The 27469-nt window shown below is 43.4% G+C and overlaps 1 protein-coding gene across 2 annotated transcripts in view; it reads left to right on the plus strand.

The window, feature by feature from the left end:
- Positions 1-27469, plus strand: part of CLUB (TRAPP II complex TRAPPC10/CLUB) — a 153571-nt gene that overhangs the window by 102516 nt on the left and 23586 nt on the right. For both annotated transcript variants that reach the window (XM_087396434.1, XM_087396435.1), the window contains 8 exons: positions 8653-8714; positions 8844-8934; positions 9013-9167; positions 9307-9541; positions 9623-10168; positions 10272-10505; positions 10669-11348; positions 26895-26979. In XM_087396434.1, the coding sequence (XP_087252560.1) occupies positions 8653-8714; positions 8844-8934; positions 9013-9167; positions 9307-9541; positions 9623-10168; positions 10272-10505; positions 10669-11348; positions 26895-26979 (2088 nt within the window). The remainder of the gene's footprint in view (positions 1-8652; positions 8715-8843; positions 8935-9012; positions 9168-9306; positions 9542-9622; positions 10169-10271; positions 10506-10668; positions 11349-26894; positions 26980-27469) is intronic.

Raw genomic sequence — 27469 nt, forward strand, 5'->3', positions numbered from 1 at the left:
AGTGCTCGTGGAGTCATTGTGTGTGAGAGAACTGTCACATAGATGTAAGCATCGCTACCTACTGCACTAGCGTGTGTGAAATACCGACGTTCACCTACATAGCATGATGTCACGAATGATCACAGTACAGATGCTTACTCGGGAGAGAGCGGGATGTGGGAAATGGCAACTTGCCATACCACGCCTATGTCCATAGGCAAATTACCACGTCTATAACGATCCAATTATGTCGGGAGGGGGCAAGACGATTGGATGGTTGCTTGCACTTACTGAATGTTGGCAGAATAATGCTGATCGAAATTATTGTTTTGATGAAAGACCTATTGTTAAATAAATCTGAACAAGCTAGAAATCATATGCGAGGGTGCGAAAACAGCGGGGTTTTTTGCTGCTTTGTGGATTTCTGCAAAGCCTTTGAGCCCGCCTCATCAAGGGTCTGCAGGACTTGGGTTATGACCAGGCCATCATTTGGGCTGCCATGGCACTTTTCGAGAGATGAGATCACAAGTACTATTGGGGTCAAACAAGGGTGTCCTTTATCACCAACTCTGTTTGGCCTCTACATTGATGAGCTTGAGACAGTTATGTAGACACTGGAGGGGAGGGATGCTCTCTCTTTGACACTCTGATTTAGATTTTGTTATACGCAAATGATGTGGCACTCTTATCTTCCTCAGCAGAGGGTCTCCAGAGACACCTAGATGCACTACAGTCCTTTTGTGATTCCCATGATTTGAAGGTCAACCTTGGTAAAACCAAGGTCATGATCTTCAGCACGTCGCGAGCCGCAATGCACCAGGAGTAATTCACTTTCGATGGGTCGCCGGTTGATATTGTTTCGTCATATACATACCTAGGGATTCTCTTCTCTAGAAAGAAAGAAAGAAAGAAAGAAAGAAAGAAAGTTTATTAAAGTCTTTAGAAGACCGCTGGGTCTATGAGACTGTGAAACCCTGGTACAATTAAGTTGTGAGGGTGGAGCTACTAAACGAGCATCCACACCAATGCATAATGTAAAAATAATGCAGAATGATAGTTCTAAGTATTAAGTACAACATAGTCATATCAGTGATTAAACTACAAATCAGTCACATCATCATCATCATCCTCATTAGGACATCATAGGTGAATGAGGCACTGGAGGTAGGAAATCGGCGATAGAGTGCTGTTGGCCACTCGATAGACCTATCTTTACTATGAGACGAGCGATGCAGGCTCTCGACTGAGTTGAGGATAGGCTTCATTGGCTAGACTAAAGAGGCAGTGCTTCTGTATACAGTTCCAGGACCCACGGACCAAGGGCTTGTTTTTTGTCTCCTTGGTCCGCCTAGCGGGGATGTATGGCAGCCCTAGTTAGGGGCTAGATCGATCAGATATAGAGTGGGCTCGAGTGGAATGCCTACAGGTTCTTATGATATCACGGATGATTCACAGTAAGCCGTCAGTTCCTCATGAGATCATTCAGGCTGAGTTTGGGTCATCTTTGCTATAGCTTGATGTAGCATTTCAGGTTATCACCTACCTATATCGGGTTAGGAGGTACGGGGATTGCACTTTTGGACGCAGCAGGCTACTGTGGCTAGCATTGTCCTCTTCTATGACACTATCAGCAGAGCAGGTGATCAGAGATGCTGGTTTGCACGCACAGAGAGATGATTTGAGCGACTGGGACTCCACATGGATAGACTCCCCCCTTCCAGTATAGCGTTGATGCGCTCTTTTTTCCTCTCCTATCTCGTGAGCTCAACCAGGTCATTTGTGAGGATCTTTTGCAGCTACATATTTTTAGGCACTGATTGGGACCGAGCGAGCTTCTAGTGAAGCTCAGCTTGTGCAGCGATCATTGTTTACATATCACAATGGAGGGTTTTATCGACCCACCAGGATATACGTAGATCCACCCACCCCAATCATTGAGGATCTTTATTGGGCAGTTTCGGGTCTCTTCACATAGACTTTGCATTGAGAGTGGCAGGGCTGAGAGCTTTACCAGGGAGAGGCGCATATGCACATTATGTGACACAGAGAAGATTGAGTTGAAGGAGCATTTCATTTTTTAGATGCCCATTATACTATGAGTTCGAGGACACTTCTATTGCCTCTTCAGAGACACTTCTGGAATATTATCCCGCTTTCTTGCCTTTCTAGACTAGAGATGCTTATCCGCCTTCATTCATGAGGCAGTTAGACACCGCAAGCGTCTACTTCGATCATGGAGACGGGAGCAGACCTCTTTGATAGACTCAGAGGGTGGATGCACAAATTACACTTGGGGATATTCCTTCCATGTTCAGAGTTGGGGCTCCACCGACAGGGGTCATAGGAGCCCTTGCCAGATGCAGAGCTACGACCAAGAGATGACATGTGTTCACGTTCGCGGGCAGCCACCAAACTCTATGTTTGACTTTATGCCCTTACTACCTCATCCCCCTTGACACTCTGATGATGAGGGTGTTAGTGGTGTGTAGACGATCATCATTCTAACATGACTATGTAGCACTCAACACTTATCATTTTGCATTTTGCATTGGAGTAGATGCTTGTTTAGTAGCTCCAGCCACACGTCTTGTTTGTATCAGGATTTTTCACAGTCTCATAGACCCATCGGTCTTTCGAAGACTTTAAAAAACTCTCTCTCTCTCTCTCTCTCTTCTGTTCATTTCCATTGCAATTCTCACAAATGAATCCCACCATAGCAGACCCTAGCAGAAGAGGTGAGAAGATAAGCGTCTTGGTGGCTTCTGACATAACCCAGCCTATCCTATGTGACGCATTGATACAGTGAGCCTAATTAAAATGCATCAAACACATGCTATAGATGCAATATTTGCATATGATTGGCTCATGGCAACTGGCTTCCGTGTAAGCACAACTCTGACAAAAAGAATCTTCTTCGTGTTCATGCTATACAAAGGAATGGAATGAAGGCAGAGTTTAATCATCAATGTGTGAGGATCCTTTAAAAAGACAAGAAGCAGGTTGCTAAAGGAGTATCAAAGAACGGTCTTTTCCAATGTAAAGGTTTTGTGCAGTTGAAAAAGGTATATCTATCGTTCATAATTTATCAGGTACTTCTTGCATGATGGGTAAGCAAGTCTATTATTGTAGCATGCACAGTAAACTGGAAGTTTTCCACTCATATGAAGACATAGATATAAAGGTAGAAAAGAGAGCTTGTTTGAGTATACTTGTGCTTTCTAAGTTAGAAATGTATTTTTGCCTCTTTGTAGAAATGAGACATAAGTGTAAAGGGCCATTTAGCTTTTTATGTTTTAAATAAGAGAGAGAGAGAGAGAGAGAGAGAGAGAGAGAGTTTCTAGTTTTTTGGAAGTTTTTGTTTCTTGACTTGCTTGTTTATTTTTGCTTAAGTCACCTGCTTCATTTTGTTTATTTGACGTATTTTAGTAAGCACTGGGTTTGCCCAAGAGTCTCCGCGGGTCTTTAGAAACCCAGTATAGCTGCTTATGCTTGGGCACTGATGACGACATAAGTGTTGCTTTGCTTGCTAAGTATGTCTTCCTTTTGTTTTTCATAAAAGTTTTTGTTTACCTGTTTTTTCTTCTCTTTCATTTTCTCTTTTATTTTCTTTGTAGATCTTTGATCTTTAGAACAACAAAAATTCTAAATTTGTATGATTGGACTTATGCTAGTCTTACAAAGGTATATTTTTCTATCGCCTTAGCGGACATGCAAATTCTTTGAATTTTCGTCCAAGTGGTGATCAGCTGTTCAACTACATTGTTTTATCTTACGCGGGTGCAGAAGCCCCAACAACTAATCTTATTCTCATTTATTCTTATTATTATTTTAATTCTTTTCTTTTTGTTTATTTATTATTATTTTTTTAATTTTTAATTTTATCTCTCTCTCTCTCTCTCTCTCTCTCTCTCTGTCTGTATCTCTCCCTTAATTTTATTTTAATTTTATTTTTATTTCTTTAAAAAGTATGCTTTTGCGTTCTGTTTTAGTTGCTCTCCTTGGTTTATTTCATTGTATGATCGCTTTATTTTTTATTTATTTATTTTTATTTTTTAAATTATTGGTAACTTTCCTTTTCTCTTTCTCTTTCTTTGGTGCTTCTAGGTTGATTAAGCTCTTACAGTGGCCTTGGGGCCCTGGCTAACCCTAACTGTAATCGCCAGTTTCGGGGTATATTGGCATTAGCGATACATGCTATGATGAATTCGCCTTTTGGAAACCAACAGGGTGATCTCCTGGGATGTCATCTGGCTCCTGTGACATTCCCTTGTAGTAGTAAGGGAGGAGTTACCTTGGGACGAGTAACGACTGTGAAAGCAAGCCCCCCCCTAAATACTAGTCTCGCTCCTGCTAGAGTTAGGGGATATAGCAAGGGAGAAATTGCCTTGGGATGGGCAGGGAGAGTGCAAGCAAGTTCCCCAATGTTGGATCGTTTGACCTCACCGAACAACATTGGAAATTCTAGTGATGGTCTTGTCTCTTTGGTAGGTGATTTAGTTGGGTCTAGCTCGGTAAATCAAAACAAAAAAGGTAGAAGAAACATATATAGAGAAAGGTATAACTTTTTAGCTAGGTCAAACATGAATAATCTTCATGATTTTGGGGAAGGTAACATTAGTTGGTCTAACTTGAAGGCTTTATTAGTTAGCACTCATTATACTAATAATAACATAAGAATTCTTAATAAACTAAGACGTCTTAGAAACAAGCATCTTAAGACTTCTATTTCTATTAGTCCTATTCATGCCATGCAAGTAATTTATGTTGTCTATAACATACATAGTAGTAATATGCTTTATGTAGGACAAACCTATAGGACAGCTTTTATTCATTTTCAAGAACATGTTAGGGAAGCTAGAAAAGTTCATAGGAAGAATTCCTTAATTGAGAATTCAAAACCCTTATATGCAGCAATGGGAAAGTCTGGTTTTGAATCTTTTCGTTGCTTTCCCATTGAGCATATAGAGGGCCATTTTAATAATGCCAAGGACTTTTATAAGGCTGCTCGTCCTCGTGAATTGTTTTGGATGAGAACTTTACACACTTTCTTCCCAAGAGGTTTTAATTTGGAAGTAAAATCAATTCTTCGTAAAAATAAAAGAACCTCTAAAAAGAACCCTTTGATGTGGAGAACTCGTATCAAGCCCTTTAACATTCATCATTACCAACATAGTCATACGCCTAACATCGTATGGAAACCTAAAGTTATGTTACGAGGTTGTCCTAGCTCTCTTGCAATCTAACATGTAGTTCGTGAGTTGCCTCCCTCACTTCCTCTTCCTCCATTTCCTCCTCCTTTAGTTCCTTTAACTTCCTCAGTTCCAAGAGTTTTTGCTTCGACTATAAAAGAAGACTATTCTACCTAGATAGATTAATGTCACTGGGTCTTTTTCAATAAAAGTTTTTGAAAAATATAATGTCAAAGTTCTTTTTAAACTTCAGTACACCTTGGAAAACTTCTCTTTTGAGGATTTGAATCTAAATAAGCTCCATTATATACAACTTAAAACTTCGTTGGATCGCTTCTTAAAAGGAAAAGCTTCCTTTCAAAGCAAAGAAGTCTATCTAAATAAGGAACTCTTGATTTGTATTTTTACTTCTCCCTCACTTGACCAGATAGGCTTAAACTCCATTTTGAAGTCTCCTGAAGTAATGGATTCTCTCCCTCATTTTGTGAGAAGAATTTGGAAGCATCCAATAGTAGCTTGGAAGTATGTAAAAACTTTAGGACAAAAGGCTTTCAACTATGGAGAGATAGGTAAAAGGCTTTCAAAGCATTCAAAATCTTCTATCCTTAAAGAACCTTGTTGTTGTAAAAGTAAGAGATTCCAAAGCTTTATTGATGCTGATTTAGGACATGTAGTCACAACTGATACCTCAATTTTGCTTTCTAGTAACCTAAGAGACCTTTTCATGAAAGGCACGAAATTTCGATTGTACTCTTTTAAAGAGTCTTGCCTTTTAAAAGCTATCGACAAGGGAATCTCAAAGTTTGTTTTGCAATTAGAAGAATGTTTAGGAGTTAAAAATACCTTATCAGAATGGAAAGGGAAGATTTTGAAGAAAGTTGCTTTGAAACTAGAAGAAGTCCCTTCGGATATTTGCTCAAAGAAAAGTAACCATCTTTCTAAAGAAGATGAAACTCTTCTCGGAAATTCCATAGGAATTTTGTCATTTCTTATGTGGACAAATGTTCCAATAACTTTGTTTTTATTTGCAAAAAGTTTTACTTAGAATGTCTTTTGAGAGAAGTGAACTCGTTTGCCAAAACTTACGCCCCTGCCTTAGTTTCTCAAAAGGATTTGATCTCAAAACATCAGAGTTTTTGCAAGTCTTCTGGGTTTGTTTGCAATCCAAGCATACCTTTCCTTTGTGCTGCTTGGAAGTTTCACAAAACTCCAAAAAAGCCAAGATTTATTGTAGCTGCTTGTGAGACTATTTGACGAATGTCTCTAAATGGCTAAGCTACTGCTTCAAAGCCATATTGCCTAGTGTCCATGAACTTTGGAGGGACTTATTAAAAGAGGCAGATGTCCCCTCAAACTCAAGTTGGATTTTAAATGACTCTGTAGGAGTGATTCCTGTTGTAAAATTTTTTAAATCCTCTCGAAGCATTCAGGAAAAAGAGTCTCCTATTCTCCTTCAAACCTATGATTTTACCACGCTTTACACAAAGATTGATCTGGAAGACCTGAAGTTTAGAATTAAAAAGCTTGTGGCTGAAGTTTTCAAGCTGAGATTTGACAAAGATAGGTGTAAAGTGCTAAACGTTGAGAAAACAGCCTTATGCTTTGACTTTTTGTGGCTAAAAAATAAAGATCATGACATAGGTTCTAAAAAGAAAAGATACACAAAGGTAGTAAGTGTAGAAGATGTTTGCTCTTGGATAGATTTTCTTTTAGATAATCTTTACATCACAATAGGTGAGTCTTTGTTTCAACAAGTTATAGGAATCCCCATGGGCACTAATTGTGCCGTCTTTTTAGCAAACTTTTATCTTTTCACTTATGAATTTGAGTTTATGCAACGTCTTATTTCTATCAATACCAGCCCTATCATTTTACATAAGCTAAGTCAAGTTAGGCGTTTTATAGATGATTTATTTGTACCAGATGTTCCTAACTTTCAAGACTTTATGTACAAAGATGCTAGAGCTTTTGGAGAAGGAATCTATCCTCGTGACTCTTGTGAACTGAACTGCACTTCAAGAGGGGATTCTTGTGTTTTCTTAGATCTTAGACTTTCTCAATCTACCATAGGATTAGAGGTTGATATATACGAGAAACGTGAACAACCTGAATATAGTGGTTTACACATTATAAAAATGCCTCACATTGACTCAAACATTTCTGATTTGGCAAAATATGGAGTCATTTCTTCCCAATTCCATAGATTTTCCCGCCTTTGTACAACTAAGGAGTCTTTTATCACTCAATGTAGTAATTTGATCACTTTACTATTACACAAGAGGTATAATCCAAGGAAAATAATGAAAAAAGTTCGCACATTCTTAGATATGAAGTCTTTTATTTATGGTGTTTTGGCCTTAGGTTTGTTTAGAATGATTGAACATAAGCTGAAAACAAAAAGCGGGGAGCTGAATAGCCCGTTTTTCTTTTAGTTTCAAAAGAGAGTTTGTTTGAGTATACTTGTGCTTTCTAAGTTAGAAATGTATTTTTGCCTCTTTGTAGAAACGAGACATAAGTGTAAAGGACCATTTAGCTTTTTATGTTTTAAATAAGAGAGAGAGAGAGAGAGGGAGAGAGAGAGAGAGAGAGAGAGAGAGTTTCTAGTTTTTTGGAAGTTTTTGTTTCTTGACTTGCTTGTTTATTTTTGCTTAAGTCACCTGCTTCGTTTCTTGCGGGTCTTTAGAAACCCAGTATAGCTGCTTATGCTTGGGCACTGATGACGACATAAGTGTTGCTTTGCTTGCTAAGTATGTCTTCCTAAGTTTTTGGTTACCTGTTTTTTCTTCTCTTTCATTTTCTCTTTTATTTTCTTTGTAGATTTTTGATCTTTAGAACAACGAAAATTCTAAATTTGTATGATTGGACTTATTCTAGTCTTACAAAGGTATATAAAGGTAGAAAAGGATGAGCCATGAGAATTTTAGAAGAATTTATCAGAGACTTCCCACTCAGACTTTGGAGGAGTAAAGTACCTTGAAGATGACATTGTGGTCTCAATATGTATCAAGGAAACCAATCCACCTTGGTAGATTATGACTTGATTAACATTTAAGAGCCGGAGCCAAAGGAGATTCAAATCTAGAGGATGCTATGACATCAGAGACTGCATACTGTGTGACCATACTTGCAATGTAGGCCTACAAAAAGGAAGGTCATTGGAACCAAATGAATCTTCAATGTAGCATAAGGATATGCTCAAACGGAAAGACTTGATGGCTATGGAGAATAGCCATTAGAATGACTTGGTTGACCTCGTGCTATCTGAGTGGGATAGAGGGACCCTCATGTGTGGTTTTTGGGCATATGCTGTCATGTCTCCACTCTCTCTATTCACTTGTACACAATAAGGAAAGAAGCGAGATTTGAAGTAGCACTTTGTGGTTTTTGGGTTTTCAAATTCTTCGCTGTGGGTAATGTTGGCTGTAGCAAGCAACTTCCACCTCGTGTTTTAAACATTGATGATGCATTTTTGCAACTGCAACAGCTTACCAGGCTTGCAGATTTAATAGGATATGGGAAAAACATAGAGAGGAGCCCTTGCAACAGGTAAGAGGATGTGCAATGTATTTTTATCTTATTTGGGAAGGGTGCAGTTTGATATTGTAGATTAATTCTTAATTTATGTTTCTGGATATTGTATTTTTCTTACAATATCACAAACTCTTCTGTGAGCAGTGCAGCTCTGAGCATGCTTTCCTGGCCCAAGCCAGCAGTTTGGCCTCCTGTTCCTGCGGATGCTGACTCAAGAATTTCAGTTAAAGAGCAGGTAAGTGCGTAGGCAAAGTTGACATTTCTTGCTGTCTCATTGTCCATATTCTTTGTGATCTTGCTTTTGATGATGCAGGATTTGGATGAAAAACCAAAACCATTTGGGATTGCGAGAAAGCCGCTCCCTCTTGCTCCTTCGTTACTCCTTAGGGATGCAAATAGAAGAAGAGCTTCACTGTCTGTTGGAAACATTTCAGAACTTTTAGAATCTCGTCTAACTTTGAAAGAAAGGTGCAGACTTATTTATTGTTTTGTCTGGCTATATTCTTATGTCCCTCAAGTGTGCATCCAATTTCTTCATTAAAATATGATATGCAAGAAAATACTAGTGTAATGAGTATTATAATCTTGATTTGAGCATGTGTGGCAGCCCAGCTGGAGATGGTGCTGCTTCTTTGACCTCACCTCCTCGCTCTGTAACTGCTACTCCAGCTCGATCGGTGTCGTTTGGACCTTTGAGTTCCAGTAGTGCAGGGTCAAGCCCAGGTCGTATTGATCGGCCTATGCGGTTGCATGAGATACATGCTGCTGCTGAGGCTGCTATCCATAAGACAATTACCAGTGAAACACTTCGGGCTGGCCTTTCATCTGTTGAGGGCTTCGAGGTAGCCCCTAAGTGAATGATGTGCCGTAGTGATTTTTGTTTTTTGGGATGCATGTGCTCATTTGAAAGTGCATTGTGACAGGAGATGTACCTTGATCTCACAAGGGCTGCAGCTGATAATTACCATAGGTCTTGGCGTAAAAGGCATGGTGTAGTGCTAGATGGGGAGGTAGCATCCTTGCACTACAGGCATGGAAACTATGATTCTGCTGCCAAGTTATATGAAAAAGTCTGTGCTATGTATGCTGGGGATGGGTGGCATGCGTTGCTGGCAGAAGTTCTTCCAAATTTGGCAGAATGTCAGAAGCAGCTTGGAGACCTGGCTGGCTATCTTCTCTCTTGTATCAAGTTACTCTCTCTTGAGAGGGGATTGTTGCAAGATGAAGAACGGCATACATTACAGTCAGAGGTCCTAAGACTGGCACACAGTGCTCTGAAGAATCCAGTATCCTTGGATGTATCTGCCCTGATTACGTTTTCTGGAAGGGGCGGGTCACCTGTTAAACTTTGTGAGGGGGATCCTGGAAATCTCTCAATCTCTGTGTGGAGTGGGTTCCCTGGGGAAATAACACTCGATGTCCTTAGTGTGACTCTAATTGCAGCATTCACTGCAGATGAAGGTGTGAAGGTATGGATCCAAGAGTTCAAATCTGTGGTGATCTGTCTTTTCTATGAAATTGTGCTTACAACAGACTTTTGTATCCAACTGCTTTTGAAATATGTTTTTTCAGGTGGTGAAGAGTGCACAAGCTCCTTTGTTGAAACCAGGAAAGAACAATGTTCTGATGGTGTTACCTCCACAACGGGCAGGATCGTATGTCCTAGGTGTTTTAACAGGCCATTTAGGACAAGTAAGACTCAGGTCACATACTTATTGTACAACCAGTGCAGTCAGCTCAAAGGGCGGATCTCCTGAAAGCGATGATTTTTTGAGTCTGGAGAGGCCTCTAAAACCCGTTATGCAGGTTGCTACATTACCCAACGTGCCCTGAATTTGTACTCTGGTGATTGTTCAATCCTTCAGTTGTATTTTATGATTTAAGTCCATGCTCTAATAGCCAGCATGTCCTTCAGAAATAACCTGCTCAGATAGACAGTGCTAATCACAGTATAGCCATTGCAACACAGGTGTCAGAGCCACGCTCTCTTGTGGAGATCACATGCATTGTTTCGTGGGGATTGCTGATGAATGAGACTCAGTGGCTGGGCTTAATAATCAGGCCCATTGACTATCCTCTTAAAGATTCTATTTTGCATTTAAAAGCAGGTCCTGGCTTGGGTTTGGAGGATCATCAGGTGTGTGAACTTGAGGTACTGAGCAAGTTGTTGAAGGGGGGTGCTCAAAACAAGTCACGGAATTCATCAACGGAGACCAGAATGTCTGTGGCAGTTCCCCATGCACAGAATGCTGTTGAGAATGGATATGGTGTCAATGGCAGACAGGATAAGCAACTCCTAGATATGAAGGCTGGAAGGGTAGCGCTTCCTGATTGGGCCAGCTATCAGACTTCAGTGTTGTGGTTAAGAGTTAAAGCCATTCAAGATAGAATGGATACTGAGACTTTCGAAGATGGTCAGCATACACCTTCACCAACTTCATCTCCCCGAATATCTTCTGGCAATATGAACACAAATGGGACAATTATGGAAGACGTAGTTTTGTATGAGTTGTCATCAGAAAGCTCATTGATAGCTCACGATTTTAAAAAACCAGGCTCTATTTCACTGAAGAATTCTCAGTCCGCTGGTGTACGAAAACTTGATTTAAGGCTAGAGTATGGGGCAGCAAAGAGCAGAATTTATGAGAGGTATGATTGCTTTATTCATGTAATGCTCTCATGACACAGACCAGTACCGTCAAATACATGGCTTTCTGGATTTCTGAATGCAAACTTTACTTGCTGATCCACTACTAGACAGAAGCCCAATGACAAAGAATGCATCATTTGATCTTCATGAAATATTGATCAGCATATATCCAACTAGAAAGTCAAGTAACAGCACTCGCCATTCATCAAAGATTACAAAAAGAGTGGAGGCTAGAAACACTTGATAAAACCCCCCCCTGTGGAGCCAATTTAACTACTTGAAATCCTTTTTTCTTCTAATTCTCTCAAAAAAGAACTCACGACAATGAGCCCTACGGGCATTCTTGCACAAAGTAGGAGTCCAACTACCTTGATTTCTTTCTAGGTTCATGATTCATGAGAGATCCCCATGTGGAATAGCTGTGCCACATGCATGAGATTGTGAAGGAGGTCAAGATGTTACATATACAGGTATTGATGTGCTTGAAGTAGGAACAGTAGGGGGAGAAGCTCCATGTACTGAACCCCCATGTGCGTTGCAACTATGTCAACTCTTACTTTCTTTCACACTGCCTGTGGATCATCTAGATCCCCCCAAGGAAATAATTAAGTCATATGGAAGTTCTACAGGACATGGATTCACACCCTTTCCAGAAGTAGTAAGAAAGTGAGCCTTCGTATGGGTGTATTACCCTTGCTTGAACTTCCATTGCTTTGTGCCCGAAGATTTATATGCCTCACTGACCTCCACATGCTCCAAAATTGCATACTTCCCACGACCCATTGGAGGAGGCACTTAGTGTAGGAACTGCTGTACAGATCTGTGCGCCATCGTTTAGTACGGTCTGTGCACGATGACAATCTGTTGTACAGCCATACAATGGGGTCTGTGCATGATGACACTTTGCTGTACAGCGTGCAGTACAGTCAATATATGATGACAATGTGCTTGAAATTATGAAGGTCAAATTTTATCGTATAATCACATCCGTGTACAGTCGTATGGTGTACCATACGGTATGTGAACCACCTGCATCAGAGCTTGTATGAAGGTGTGGTCAGTTGTACAACTTGTACGATCTATGTGAGGGCTTGATGTACAACTTGTGCAGTTGTACAGTATATGTGAAGCAGTGCCCATATAGTTCATATGCTCTTGCACAAGCTGCATACGGTCGTCCAATCTAAGTACCACCCTTTGACCTGCATGTGTGTATCGTCGTACAAACACACCAAAGCAAGCTGGAAGATTCACCTCAAGCTTTGTCCTGCATGCAATGCACATCCAAGCAACAGCCGATGCGATGATCTAAGCAACATGAATGGGCAACTAGCAGGGGCTATTTTGTGATTCCGGGATAGTGTACTTTAAGCCACATTTCATTGAGTTTGAAATGTTTCGAACTTCGAAACATTTCAGATTCAGCAAAACACGTTGTTTTGTGACCACGACCACAACTATGACTGTTCATTCAACCCTTTTTATGAGGTAATTCCTCCATAGAGCAGCCAATCAGGGAGATATCCTTGTGTTTTTTCTATGGTACCCTCCATTGGGGAGTTGTATTTTCTTGATATCCTTGTCATTGAGGAAGTTTTTAATCGAACGTTCTTTTCTTTGGAATAAAATGGCCAAACCCAGTATCTGATTGTAACTTCGGTCGAGAAAGGACGCCCTGCCACTCCCTGATGAGCTTTAGCCATCATTACGTGCTTTCATGTGAAAAGGTGGATCTTCGGAGGATCATATGCCCAATGTCCTTCTAAAGATGTCTTACATCAATGTATCCTAAATAGGATTTTAGTGCAATCTTTTGGCTCTTTTCTATTGACATAGCTTAAGAGAATGTGCTATGGAGAGATACTGTAAGATTTCTTCATACTTGCCTTCGTATATCAACATAACATTGCTATTCTTTGCACCAAGACTACAAAATCAAACTTCTATAGTAGAAGCATCCATACTATTAATTTGGGTTTCATGATAGTTTTGTTGATCAAATACAACAATGCTTGATGATCCACAAAGAACACGAAAGGGTTGCCCAGCAAAGAGTGCCGAAACTTATGAACATTGTTTGCCATTTCCTTTTTGTTGTGTATTAATTCTTCTATACCATTGATAATATTTAGCTCACATAGAAGATGGGAAAATCCATGTTCCTTTAGGTTGAGTCAAAATCTACCAATTGCCATTAGTACCTTCATAACCATCTCTTGCAGAATCTGAAATGATTCGGCTCGTTCATCGTTCCATTCAACTTTGTTTCTTGCATTGTATGCTAATGTAACATTTCGTCCACTGTAACAAACGTGACGAATCTCCAAATGAGCGAACCTGCAAGTTTGTAGATAGGCAACTTATGCAAGATAGGAGCCTTGGAAATATTTCGTTATTCGATGCATAGGGGCATATTCCCCATCCTCAGGTGGTGACTTGATGGACAGCACTAGGTGATCTTTATATCAGAACACCTAAGGATGTCATCCGGAAAGCTTGGAGCAGCTTCAGGATTAATCTTCAGAGGATTTCCATCCCCCTCTGAGGAAGAGATTGACAGGCAGCCTTTCATAGGAAATGAATTATGATCATGGCATACCTCTTGGAGGTTCGGGTAACATGCGGTGGTTCAGGTCGGAGAGAGGCCCCGCTTTCTCTGTGGGCTCTTGGAAGGATTTCAAAGATCTTTGAAATGAAAACAGAATTCCGATGGGTTAGTCACCTTAGGAAAAACAGAAGGAGAACTGAGCAAATTGGTGCAGCCTTAGCCTTGGCCTAGGTCCTTACAGGTGAGAGACCTCGAGGTCCCATTAGATGGATGACAGCTTTTTCAAGGACATACATCTCGCTTCAGGTCATAGGTCTCCTTCAAGATACAGTTGGAGGATGCCTTAGTCTTTGATGTGCACTCTTGGGGCAGGTTATCCAAATCTATTAACGAGGATATCCTCGTGGATGCATGTTTTGAGCATATGAGAATTGTCGGGCACGTGCAGTAGTGTTTTTTGGGTTTGGTTTGTATTTGAAACACGGAGGGCATCCCTTTGATGCGGGTGTCCCCATAAAATAATTGCAGTGGATTCCCGCGGAGTGGAGTCGATTGATGCAAGAAACAATGAGAAGAGTCTCTCTTTCTTCCATTACACTATTAGCAATGTCAGGAGGTTTCAGCTGTGTGCTATCAGCTATAGCCCTTTAGAGAGTCTTACTAAGAGGAGTTCCAGTTTTTTGCAGATATGAAGAAGCTTTTGTCGGAGAAGGCTTTGGAAGTTTTCAAGAATAGAAAAATCACCCTTTTCTTCTGGCTTTCTATTCATGGAGGGATTGCAGTACATCATTGGAGGTCCAAGTTTGGAGCACTCTCTACTTGCACGCGTTGCCTCTGTAGTGAGAAATCCATTCAGCAAATAGGCAAGGGTTATTTGGAACGGCATTGCAAGACTTTTGAGATCGGATATTTTTGTTTGACGTCTTTTGGTTCAGCCATGGTTCTTGGATACTATTCTCTCCCCCCTCTCTCTACAGGTGTGCACATGTCTCATTGGACACTTGCTAGGAGATTATAGCGAGCATTTCAGCTTGGCATATATGGAGACCCAGATGCACAAAGGTACTTGTTAGCTGCTAGGTACCCCTCTTGCACCTTGGTCAGTATTTGGATAGACGGTGTACTCACTTCAATGGTTATTTGGTTGAGTATGTAGGGGCCCTTCCAGGGATGCCTCTTCTAGGGATGCCCTATCATTTTACATAAGCTTAGCCAAGTTAGGCATTTTATAGATGACTTATTTGTACCAGATGTTCCTAACTTTCAAGACTTTATGTACAAAGATGCTAGTGCTTTTGGAGAAGGAATCTATCCTCGTGACTCTCGTGAGTTGAACTGCTCTTAAAGAGAGGATTCTTGTGTTTTCTTAGATCTTAGACTTTCTCAATCTACCATAGGATTAGAGGTTGATATATACGATAAACGTGAACAACCTGAATATAGTGGTTTACACATTATAAAAATGCCTCACATTGACTAAAAAATATAGAGTCATTTCTTCCCAATTCCATAGATTTTCCCGCCTTTGTACAACTAAGGAGTCTTTTATCACTCAATGTAGTAATTTGATCACTTTACTATTACACAAGAGGTATAATCCAAGGAAAATAATGAAAAAAGTACGGACAATCTTAGATATGAAGTCTTTTATCTATGGTGTATTGGCCTTAGGTATGTTTAGAATGATTGAACATAGGCTGAAAACAAAAAGCAGGGAGCTGAATAGCCCGTTTTTCTTTTAGTTTCAAAAGAGAGTTTGTTTGAGTATGCTTGTGCTTTCTAAGTTAGAAATGTATTTTTGCCTCTTTGTAGTAAACAATACGTAAGCGTAAAGAAAGAAAGAAAAGAAATAAGTTTTATTAGAGTCTTTGGAAGACCGATGGGTCTATGAGAGTGAAAGAAAACTTGATACAAATCACTGTAAGGGTGGAGCTACTAAACAAGCATCATCACCCGTGCTGAATCCTAAGTCTGATCATACATAATCAAATACATCTGAGTGTGACAATGAAAAGAAAAAAGACTGGAGCGGAGCGGAATCCTCCGTATGTCATGTTAGCCTGGCTGGTGCATAGCTGGTGATGGGACACTGGCGTTCGTCTATGGGTGCCGTGCCTCTCGGTCTCCTGGACGAGGCTCGACGCAAGACTAGAGCCATCGTGACTCCCATGGGACGTATCCCGGGTCTAAACAATGACGAGAGATCCCTAGAGTAATCTGTGTGTCCCCTCGATGTCTCGTGTGTCGTGTTGTGATCGTCGGGTCAGGGTCTTTGTCACACCTGCGGCTAGAGACTGGACGATCAATGTCATTTGATGGGAAGAACTCTGTGATCCTGCTCTGAGAGGTGTCTGATGATGTGGCCAAGCCCCGTTGCCTGAGTAAGTACTCTTTGTGTCGGACCCTCTCGTGAATGAAGGCCGCGAGGCATCTTTGATGTAGGTAGGCGAGGAATCTGGAAAGGAGCCCCGAGCCGTCTCTGAAGAGACAGTGGTAGCGACCTCGGATCTCGTAGTACATTGGGCACTTGAAAATAAAATGCTCCTCCGACTCAACCTCCTGACAGTCGCACAATATGCATATGCATCGCTCCCTAGGGATCCCGTTTGCTCTGCCGCTCTCTTTGCGGAGGCGGTGTGATGATACTCGAAACTGTCCGATGGAGATCCGAAGTGAGTGAGGCATATGAAGCTCAATGTTCCCCGGTGGTGTGATGAATCCCTTCTCCAAAAATACGAAGACAGTAATCTTTGTAGAAACTCAGCTTCATTGGAAGCTCCCTCGGCTCTAACCACGTCCTAAAGGTATGTAGCTGGAGAAGATCCTCTCGAATGACCTGGTTGGTGTGTGGCCCGATCGGGATGGTGTGTGGGAGTACCATAGGGGCATCTAAATTGTACTGAAAGGGAGATATCCTAGAGATGTGAAACCCTAGTCTCACAAACCATCTGTGAGTCCGTGCATACCAGCATCGCTCGTCTCCCTCTGTTGCCAGCCTCATGGAGGAATCGAGAGCCAACCATGGTAACCTCTGTCTCCCTGATGTGCAGTCTCCATATGATCTAACCCGGTGTAGATATGTGATGGTCTGAAAGGTTGCATCTAGCTGGAGTGGAGAAGCACCAAACTCGGCCTGAATGATGTGATGTGGTATAGATGGTTTCCCCTAGATCATCCGTGAGAGCATGAGGATCTGCAGGCGCTCCACCCGTGTCCACTCTATCTCTGACATGTTAGGTCCCCAACAAGGGCTGCCATACATACCGGCTGGTCGGACCAAGGAGTCGAAGAGAAGAGCCTTGGTCGGAGGGTCCTGGAAGTGGGAGTGGAAGCATTGTTTCTCTAGCCGAGCTAGTGAGGCGTATCCCCTACTCAGTCTGGCCTGCATCGCTGGTCTCATCGTGAAGATCGGGCCGGAGAAGATGACCTCCAAGTAAGTGTGTGAGGATGCGATCTCAACTGGTGACCCACCGAAAGTGAACTGCTTCCGTTGCATGTTTGCTTGAGAGGTGTTAAAGATCATGACCTTGGTCTTGCCAAGGTTGACCTCTAAATTATGGGATAAACAAAAAGCCTGCAGTGCATCTAGGTGTCGGTGGAGCCCCTCGTGTGTGGACGACAAGAGCGCCACGTCATTTGCATAAAGAATCCTGATGATGATCCCGGCAAGTGGGCAACTGGTCCCACTGGAAGTCCTCATGAAAGTCTCAAGCTTATCGATGTAGAGGCCAAACAGGGTTGGTGATAAGGGACAACCCTGTTTGACCCCTACGGTACTCAAGATCTCATTTGTCCAGCCTGCGCCTGTTCGAACTTGGCTTGAGACTCTCTCATAAAGTGCCATGATTGCCCAGGTGATCTCCTGATTAAATCCCAGTGTCTGTAGGCGTGTGATGAGACGAGCTCGAGGGACTGTGTCAAAGGCTTTGCGGAAATCCACAAAGCAGCAATATACCCTCTTCTTCCATGATCTGGCCTGATAACCTTAGGCTCAAAGAAATGATAAACATCCCCTCAATGACACTCCTGAGTGTGAGTATGTGATCCATGTCCCATGGTCTCGCCTGAAACCAGCGTGACCCTCTGCTCTGAGCCCTCTCATCTCTGCGAGAACAGGCTGACCGATGCATCCAATACTGCTGCATAGATCTTGGACATCACATGTCCAATCATGATAGTCCTGTAGTTACTCGGGTCCATGGGATCCCCTGCCTTGTGGATGGGGGTGATGGTGTTGAGTGTCCAAGTGCGGGGGAAGCCAAGGCAAACAGCGTCATTGAATAGCTTTGCTAGGATCGGGGCTAACGTGTCGATCCCATATGCGATAAACTCAGTGCATAGCCCCTCTTGATCCTTAGCTCGGCCATTGTGCAGTTTCAATGCCGCGTCCTTGACTCCCCCCCTTGACTCCCCCTCTGGTGAACAACGTGCAAGTGGTGGGGCGAGGGGTGTGTATGAGATCTAGAGTGGGCTGGTGTGGGACATCATAAAGATGGTGTGCATACGTGTGCCAGACTCTCGTGTCGGTGAGGGGTGATGGAGACCTACGCTCAAGGAATCTCTGCCAAAAATCCTTGGAGTTGTTGCTGTACAAGATGTTTAGTAGCTCCTTCTCATTTTAACGAAGAAATGCCTGCTTCTTTCGATGTACGAGACGTCGGTACTTGCGTGCCGTGTCTGGTGTGTTCGGGAGGTGACATCTGATTTCAAGTCGGAGTTGTCGGCGATAAGCCTTGCACTCCACATCGTACCAGTTGTTGCAGGGTACAGAACCAAGAGGTGGTGGTCTAGTGGACCGTGTGGTGTAGGGAAAGATTTGGAGGGCAGCCTGGTGGAGTGTGCGACTAATCAGGGCAGCACGGTCCTCTATGAGTGATATGTGATCTATGTAGGCTAGGAGTCTGTTTAGGCGCGTCCAGAGTAGGCAGGTCAGAGGTTGTGATCAAAGTGTATGTCGTGCTTCCTATGTGGTGTGTGTGGTGTGGTTAAGCGTGGGGTGGCGATAGTGAAGAAAAGATATGTGTGATCAGCTCTTGGAGGGAGTGGTGCTACGGTGAGTCGGTGATACATGAAGTGAAGGTAGGGGATCCCATGATGTAATCTGCTACACTAGTGCCCCCCCGTGTGGGAAGCAAGTAAAACCACCTGAGGAGGGCCATAGGTCAAGCCCGTTGTAGATGATGAGATCATGCATTCTGCCCAGATCGAGGAACGCGTGTCCATATGGAGTAACAGGTCCGTGTCGGTCCGATGAGATCCTGGTCATACCTGCTCCGTCTAGGTCCATGTCTGGTAGCATGATAGAGTTGTCTCGGAAGTCAAGGAGTGGTGCTTGGCACGTGCTCGTCGTAGCGTTGAAGTCCCCAACAAGAAGAACTTCCCCGTGGGCTGAAAGGTTTGGGATATCCTGATGTAAGGGTGCATATGGCGATGTCTCCCCTCCTCGTGCAACTCTGGCGAAGTGGGACGTGTCTGACGGGAAGTAGCATATTGCTATGAAAAGGTCACGAGTGGTTTTGTGTCGGATTCGGATCCACATGAATCGGGAGTACGCGTCCTTCCTCTCAATGGAGATGGCTCCAGCGAGGGAAGACCTGTACAATACTACGACCCCGCATGATCCTCGAACTCCTCCAGTATCCCTCGTCTCATCCCTGAAGGTTGACTCCCATGTGTAGCCATTAACTATCGGTAGTGGATGCTCTGGGCTCTGGTGTGTCTGTGTGTAAAAGACTATGTCTCGTCCTGTATAAGACTCCGAGAAGTTCCCTGGGTCTGACCATAAGGTACCATTACAGTTCCAAATGGTGCAGGCTAGGGTCTCGGAAACCTGAGTCTCATAGGCCCCGTCCCCCTAGGGGGTACGGGTGGGAGCCCGATGGGTGCTGGTCAACAACCTACCATCTCGGACCACGGCCCATTTTCCTTCCTTGCGGGCAACATCCCGCTGCTGCAAAAAAGTTGGTCGCTCCTCAATGTGTAGTGGTGTCAAATCCTCGTCCATGGATAGGGAGGGATGCTCTCATAGAGCAGCTCGGCGTCGGAGTGTCGCTAGTCAAGCATGTGAATCTCTGAAGCGAATGACTAGGGGCTGCTCTTGGTTGGGGTCTTTCCCAACACGCCATGCTCCCTCTATGCCATGGTTGGGGACCCCCATGATGGTGGTCACAAAGGTGATCGTCTCGTCCATGGGCATTGTAGTGGTGCTGGTGCTGTCTCGCGTGATCCCTTGTATTCGGATGTTGAGGGCCTTTGAAGCCCTCTGCTATTACTCCTGTATGGCGGCTAAAACGGTTGCCTTTGCGGGCTTCCGTTTCGCCACGTCCACCCACCTAGTCGTCTCTGATATAGCCGACTGTATCGTGGCTATCTGTGCCTCCATCTCTGTGACTAGGGTCCCTCTAGGCATAGGGTCCCGAGCTCCTCTCGAGCTGTGTGATGTCATGTCTGAGTCCCTGGATAAGGGTGCCCTGCTCGTGTATAATGCGGGCCTGTTCCTGGGTGTATCGGTCATGTTTCTGAGTGTAATGTGTCAGTGCTGCTACGGGCCCAGATGCTGTGTATCTCAGCCAGTAGGGAGTCCCAAGCATCTAGTGGGGGCCTAAGAATTCCTGGTCCAGGTGGGAACTGGATCTCGAGAGGGGTTGGAACGAAGGTGGGCTGCTGAGGTTGTACAGAGGTTGGGGACAGCGTGATCTGGGCGGGGGAGTGGTATGTAGGAGTAGTGAGGCCAGATGAGGTGATGAAGGATGGCTGATTGAGAGGTAGAGGTGATACAAGGAAAAAGTATCGTGGAGCCGTGGCCGGTAGGGCTAGTGGTGAGGCTATTGGAGAGGAGACCTGTGATGATGATGCAAGAGAGGGGGAGGAGAGAGGTGGCGTAGATGATGAGGCGGATGATGGTGGTGAAATAGTGGTGGTAACCATAAAGGTCGAGTATGTGGTGAACGGCATGGGCTTCGGGTGGGCCCTTTTCTTTTGGGCCGTGGTGCTGTCCACTGTCAAACCACTCAGGTTGCTGCGTTTGTTGAAGTCCTCCAAACTGAGTTGCTTTTGTGTTTTGCCCTTGTCACCGTTCCCCTTCCCCATCTCCTCGCGTATGTAAATTTGGACCGAAGGGTCTTCCGCCTTATCCCCCTCTGCCATTCATTGTGGGGGAGGCAGGGGGCAGGGCAGAGAGGTGGATGGACAAGGCGGAGTGGAGAGGCTACGGGAGAGGCCTACGGGAGGGAGCGGAGAGGCTACGGGAAGGGGCAGAGAGGCTAGCGGGAGGGAGTGGGAGAGAGGGCAGCAGAGAGGCTACGGGAGGGGGCGGAGAGGCTATGGGAGGGGGCGGAAAGGCCAATGGGTGGGAGCGGAGGAGAGGCTATGGGAGAGCTGATGGGCTGAGCAGCTCAGCGAGGGGAAGGCTGATCGAGCAGGGCGGTTGAGCGAGGGGGAGGCTGAGCTGAGAGGGGTGGGGAGGCTGAGCTGAGAGGGCGGGGAGGCTGAGAGGGGCGGGGAGATTGAGAGGGGCGGGAGGCTGAGGGGGGTGGGGAGGCTGAGAGCGGGGCAGGGAGGCTGAGAGCGGGCGGGGAGGCTGAGAGGGTTTGGAGGGGGGAGGTGGGGAGGTGGGCCATTTAGCTTTTTTTCTTTTTTAAGAGAGAGAGAGAGAGAGAGAGAGAGAGAGAGAGTGTTATTCCAGTTTTTTGGAAGATTTTGTTTCTTGACTTGCTTGCTTATTTTTGCTTAGTCACCTACCTCCTTTCTTCTTTATTTCTTGTTTTCTTTCTCTTTTGTTTATTTGACGTATTTTAGTAAGCATTGGGTTTGCCCAAGAGACTCCGCGGGTCTTTAGAAACCCAGTATAGCTGCTTATGCTTGGGCATTGATGACGACATAAGTGTTGCTTTGCTTGCTAAGTATGTCTTCCTTTTGTTTTTCATAAAAGTTTTTGTTTACCTCTTTTTTTCTTCTCTTTCATTTTCTCTTTTATTTTTAGTGTAGATTTTTGATCTTTAGAACAACAAAAAATCTAAATTTGTATGATTGGACTTATTTTGGTCTTACAAAGGTATATATATATATATGCCTCTTCGAGGATGACTATCTTCGTTAGGGAGTGGAGAGGCTGTCCCTTCTTTTGGGGTTCGCTACAGGTTTAACATGGCACCTCCAGTCTCAGATTTGTATCTTTGCCGGGCTTTTTTGATGAGTAGGGCTTGACCTTCTATGGTTTTTCTCGTGGTATGTATGATGTACTCTTGCCTTGAGCACTTGCTCTTGGAGCTTTTTTCTTCTTAATAGAAGTCTCTTTATGGAAAAAGAAAAAGAGGAACATGCATGACGTTAGAAGGCAAATGACCTTGTATTTGTTGATGCAAACTTCTCGTTTGCTTAACAACTTTAGGGTAGAGTGCACCTTGAACCATACATTGGAGTTCGACTTGATGAGGATGATGTCGGTGATGCAGCAAAGGATGCTCTTCAGCATAGGATGATGGTGAGGTCAAGGACCATGATGATGAGGCTAAGGAGGGGAGACCTCTATCATGAGGCCTTAGATTTTCAAGGCTGGCTGCTTGACTCTCTTTTTTTATACATCAAGCACTTGACCTGTGACAATTTTACCTTTTTGTGCTCGAAGCTCTAGGCATGGCCTCCTTTTCTTGTATTTTGCATACTTATATGCTCTCTGATCTATATTATTATGCTCCTCTTTAGCATTCGCACATTGCACACATCTTCATCAATGTAGCTTTTAGTTTTCTATGGAATTTTGTATGTTTTTAAACATTAAAAGCTACCCAAATTTAGAGCTGCAAAAAGTGATTTGCTTGCATAATTCCATGTAATTTGATGACTTGTCAGATGATGTGGTGTTCGCATTCCGCATCCCATGTCCGAATTGTTCCCATTCTAGCCTTGGACGTTCTTGTTCCCTAGTATGGTGGTGATGAGGCCTCTAGGATCGAGTTCTTTATAGAATTGCCATCCTTGGTTTGTGACCATGTCATTGCTTCCATTACTGCCCCAATCAGATGTGGTCTACCTACCTTCCCTGTCGCTACTACCTTGACCATATTGACCTGAGTTGCTGGTTCCCTTGTGCCCTCCTCGGGACATTCTCTACTATAGTGGTCATTGGTGTTGCATTGTCTACAAGATGGCCCCTTAAACGACCGTGTACACTGTACATTCATCCTGGTAGTGGCTGTACTGCCCATATCCATAGCACATGATTGGTCTTCATAGATTGACCTGTTCAAAAACAATCTCGTTGACGTCCCATGTACTATCGGAGTAGGATAGGGCAATGGGGCGATGGGTGATATAGCTGGGGATAGTAATATGGGGGCCCAATTTGATTGGATGCAAGAGCTCAAAGCAAAGGGCGATTATGAAAAAGAGGAGGTACAAGTGGATTTGATACATTTACAAGAGCAAGGGGTAAAGATATGAGGATAGGAGTGGTCGGTGTAGCTCTTTGGATCACAATGGCGAGGCCGACCATGTTAGAAAATGTCAGGGGAAATTTACAGTACCATACGTCAGTTGCATCTTTCAAGGATGACGGGAAGATATGTAAGAAAGCATGCTCATTCTCAACAGCTTTGGCCTTGCATGCTGTGAGGAACTATCTCATACGTGCTTCCGCATCCTCGTGTAGTTCGCCCTTGAAGTTCTAGGTTTTCCTATGAATGATTCCAGAAGTCTTCCTCTCTCTATGGAATTGAGAAGTCCATGGCTGATGCAACACCTCTACTCACTCTAGGGATGAAAAGATGACAAAAGTTGGTTGGCCCCCTGATTGAATGTGAGTAAGTGTGGGTACAATGGGACAAATGGTAGGGAGGCCATGCCAGTGGGGGAGACCATCTTGGTGATTGATATGTGTGTGTGTATATGTGTGTTTTGTGGAAGAGATGTTGCTATGCTGGACTAAGATCACTTCTTAGCCTAGTGTCGCTATTGGGTTTTCTAGTCATTGTATCATGTTTGTACCGTTCGACTGTACGAGCACTCTTTAGTGGAAGTGTTTCCCCATTTTCGATCGTCTTTGCTATGGTCTCTTCTGGATGCTCAATCCCTTTGAGACCTTCCTTAGGCCTAGTTGCAAGTCCTTTATTACTGTTTCTAGTTTTGAGTGGTAGGTGCTCTACTCTGGGAAAGATATGAATGTACATTCTTCTTAATGAAAAGTTTCTTTTATAGAAAAGAAAAAGTGTATGTGTGTGTGCATGCATGCATCCATGCATGCATGTGTATATGTACACATACATACATGTGTGCGTGTGTGTGTGCGTGCATGCATGCATGTATGTACACATACAACACACACACAATTTTTTTGTGGTAGAACACATTTTGCATTAAGAAAGCATTTACATTCATAGCTGTCCCAGAGTGGGACAGCTACTACTCACAACAAAAAATGGTAATAAAAAGCTTCCAACTGGGCTTGACGAAGGTCTCCAAAGGAATGAGCATCTTAGAGACCGAAGCAAAGAAGCTTGAAAATATGGGAAGACAGTCACTGAAGAGTGCTCTCAATCTCTCTCTCTCTCTCACACACACACACATGCACGCACGCACGCACGCATGGTGAGGGTGTTGAAGGCACTATCAATGCGAATGTAGATGGAGAGTACATGAAAGGTGTGGAAGTCATGGAGGACGCAAGAGCGTCGGAAAAGTCAGAGATAGGGTAGAAGCCATGTATGATGCATTAGTTGTTAGAAAGGACATGTACAGTGGGAAAGGTACAAAAGATGAGATAGAAGGTCAAATAATCATTGATGGCGCAAAAGACATGACTAAAGCAAAATGAGAACTAAGGTAGGCGTTGGGTCTAGAAGGTAAAAGGGATAGGACACTGGGGTTGTGGATCACCGACAAGGTAGCAACCACACTGGTTTGAAGTGTTGAGTCATGTGCCAAAGAAGTCACCAACCTCGATGAAGCGGGTGTTGATGACAACATAGTTGCAGGAGAAGTGCTTGGCATACGACATCTCTTCCTTAAGACCCTAGGACACCAGTTTAGTCTTTGCTCCTCAACACCAAAAGAATCTCCTCGTGATCACCAAAAATGTTTTCGGTGAGGCTCATTCTCTTTCGGAATTATTACCGGAGGAGCAAGGACACTGGTGTGAGGATACTACTTCCTACTTTGTGACATGGAAGAAAGATGGAGTGATGCAATACAACATGTGAGGAGTGCATAGGCATCTAAAGAAATTTAGTGCGAGTGAAATACAATGTCTAGGCAATGCACAGGTACGAGAGGCAAGTTGGTGCCAGTGAGGAGGATGTTGCGGTACAAATGCATCGACGATGGGATCCAATGGGAAACACCATCATGCGGGTGTACATGAGTGTTGTAGTATGGAGGCATAGAGTGGATGTAACGGGTAATTGTCCCATTGACCCCATGGTTGCTTGGTAAAGTAGTCAAGTGGCCTAGTCACGTTAATGCTCAAGTGGTATTTACACCATAGTCACATGTGATCCCTTGTACATTGTCTTTTTCGGTCAAAGACCACGGGTTATCCTTGTAGAAGTTTAGGGTTTAGGGTGACCTATACAAGGATATAACCTGTGGTCTTTCACCAAAATAAGTTAGATGAAACGATGGTGGTCTTAGGTCGTCCTTATACTGATGAGGACTGTTTAACCATTTCATTGCCTTTGAGCATCTCGTAGAAATTTGTTCATCAAAGCTCCACCTCAAGAGAGGTTTGACAAGTTCAAAAATATATTTCGTCTCTTTGATGATTAGATGATGCAATGATTAATGTATGTGTCATTTGTTGGTCTCCACCATATAGATATTGTGCATAGGGTTTACTATTAATAGGTCCCAACAACTTAGGAAACCCTAATATAGTTTCTTAATATATGGTATTATTTATGTTTATAATAGAAAAGGTGTTGTATATTACTCGGTCTCCTCTCTTGTTGTGAGTGTGTGATGAGATCGTGCTACAGACATTTGAAAAAGAAAGTCGAGAGGGTCTTAAGGAGGGAGGAAGGCAAAAGCATATGTGGACAAAGGATGGGAAGTGGGGAAGAAGAAGGGCCTTGAACGAGGGAGAGCTGCAAGAAGGGGAAAAATGAGGGGCAGGAGATGAGGAAAAACGAGGACACAAGTGATGAGGATCTCAAGAGAGGGTTGTGCATGGGGTGCAAAAGCCTGTGTGAAGGTAAAAGGCGATAAGGGTTCAAGGACTGTGAAGGTGGGAAGGGGGGCTGCGTGGTAGGAGCAGCAGGCTGCAGATATGGAATCTCCAGTGGAGGAAGATCCCTACGCAAGGATGTGAGGGTAGCAAGGGTTCAAGGACTGTGAAGGTGGGAAGGGGGGCTGTGTGAAGGTAAAAGGCGATAAGGGTTCAAGGACTGTGAAGGTGGGAAGGGGGGCTGCGTGGTAGGAGCAGCAGGCTGCAGATATGGAATCTTCAGTGGAGGAAGATCCCTACGCAAGGATGTGAGGGTAGCATGAAAGGAGTGGGTAAGGGTAAATCAAACTCACCCTCAGTGAGCTTCTTTGCTTTCCTATCTACAATGGCTTGCTATGTACTGCTGATCCTCTCTCTCTCTCTCTCTCTCTTGCGTTCGTCAAGCTCGCTTGCGATGTGCTACGTCGTGTCTCTCTCTCTCTCTCTCCCTTTCTTTGCTTCCTTCTCATCTCAGAACTCTTCGAGACCGCTTGCTAGATCGATATCCTGCCCCGTCTCCTCCTGGAGAACCAGGAGTTCAAATTTTCTCTAAGTTATCCTAATATTTGAAGTGGCGAAAATTAGGTTTAGAAGTATTGCGTGCAACTTTCCATACTCGAGAGAGTCTAGAGGATCACGTTTTTAGAGGTGCTCACCATACTTTCTCATCACGTGTTCTCATGAAAGTCATGTCGTATATTTTGAATTGTTCTTTGTCTGACCAGATGACTGCTATATTCAGCTTAAGCTGTTTCAGTAAATCACTTGTGATGGAGTGTGTTTCTTTACTTTTGTTTGCAGGACTGTGACAGTGCAGTATTTGGAGCCTTTGCGGACTGTTTCTCGCATTGTTGCTAGAGGCAATGACAATACTTTACTTTTACAGGTATGCAAAGAATCCACTAAATCCAACAAACATTGATTGCAGCTATTTTTTGTGAGTCTGCACATATGAAAATGCTTGAATACATTGGCAGTGAAAATACATGCTGGTTGTTTGAAAAACTGAATTAAGTATATGCGTAAGCGTACCCCTTTTTTTTCCAGTAGGTTTTTTGGAAATGAAGCGTTACAAATTGAAAGCTACCTTATTTGTCTCTTGTGGGAATTAAATGTTTTTGTCATGCTTTCCCAAAGAATCATTGCTGGGATAAGTGTGTTTTATATTTGATGTGTTTTATAATACAAAACATCTATCTTTTTCAAAAAGAAAAAAGAAAAAAGAAAAAGAGAGGTAGCTTATTATGCCATGGAGTCGTTATCTAATTGTAATGTTACTAGTTTAAGTGGTCATAAAAGTTAGCCAACTTCAAACAAGAATCACATCAAACCTCAAGAAAGTTGTTAGTAATTGATGAAAAGAATGTCAAGCTTTT

Source organism: Dipteris shenzhenensis, chromosome 25 (genome assembly GCF_047967505.1).
Source record: "Dipteris shenzhenensis isolate YYH24624 ecotype China chromosome 25, Dip_SZ_1.0, whole genome shotgun sequence".
Taxonomy (NCBI): Eukaryota; Viridiplantae; Streptophyta; class Polypodiopsida; order Gleicheniales; family Dipteridaceae; genus Dipteris; species Dipteris shenzhenensis.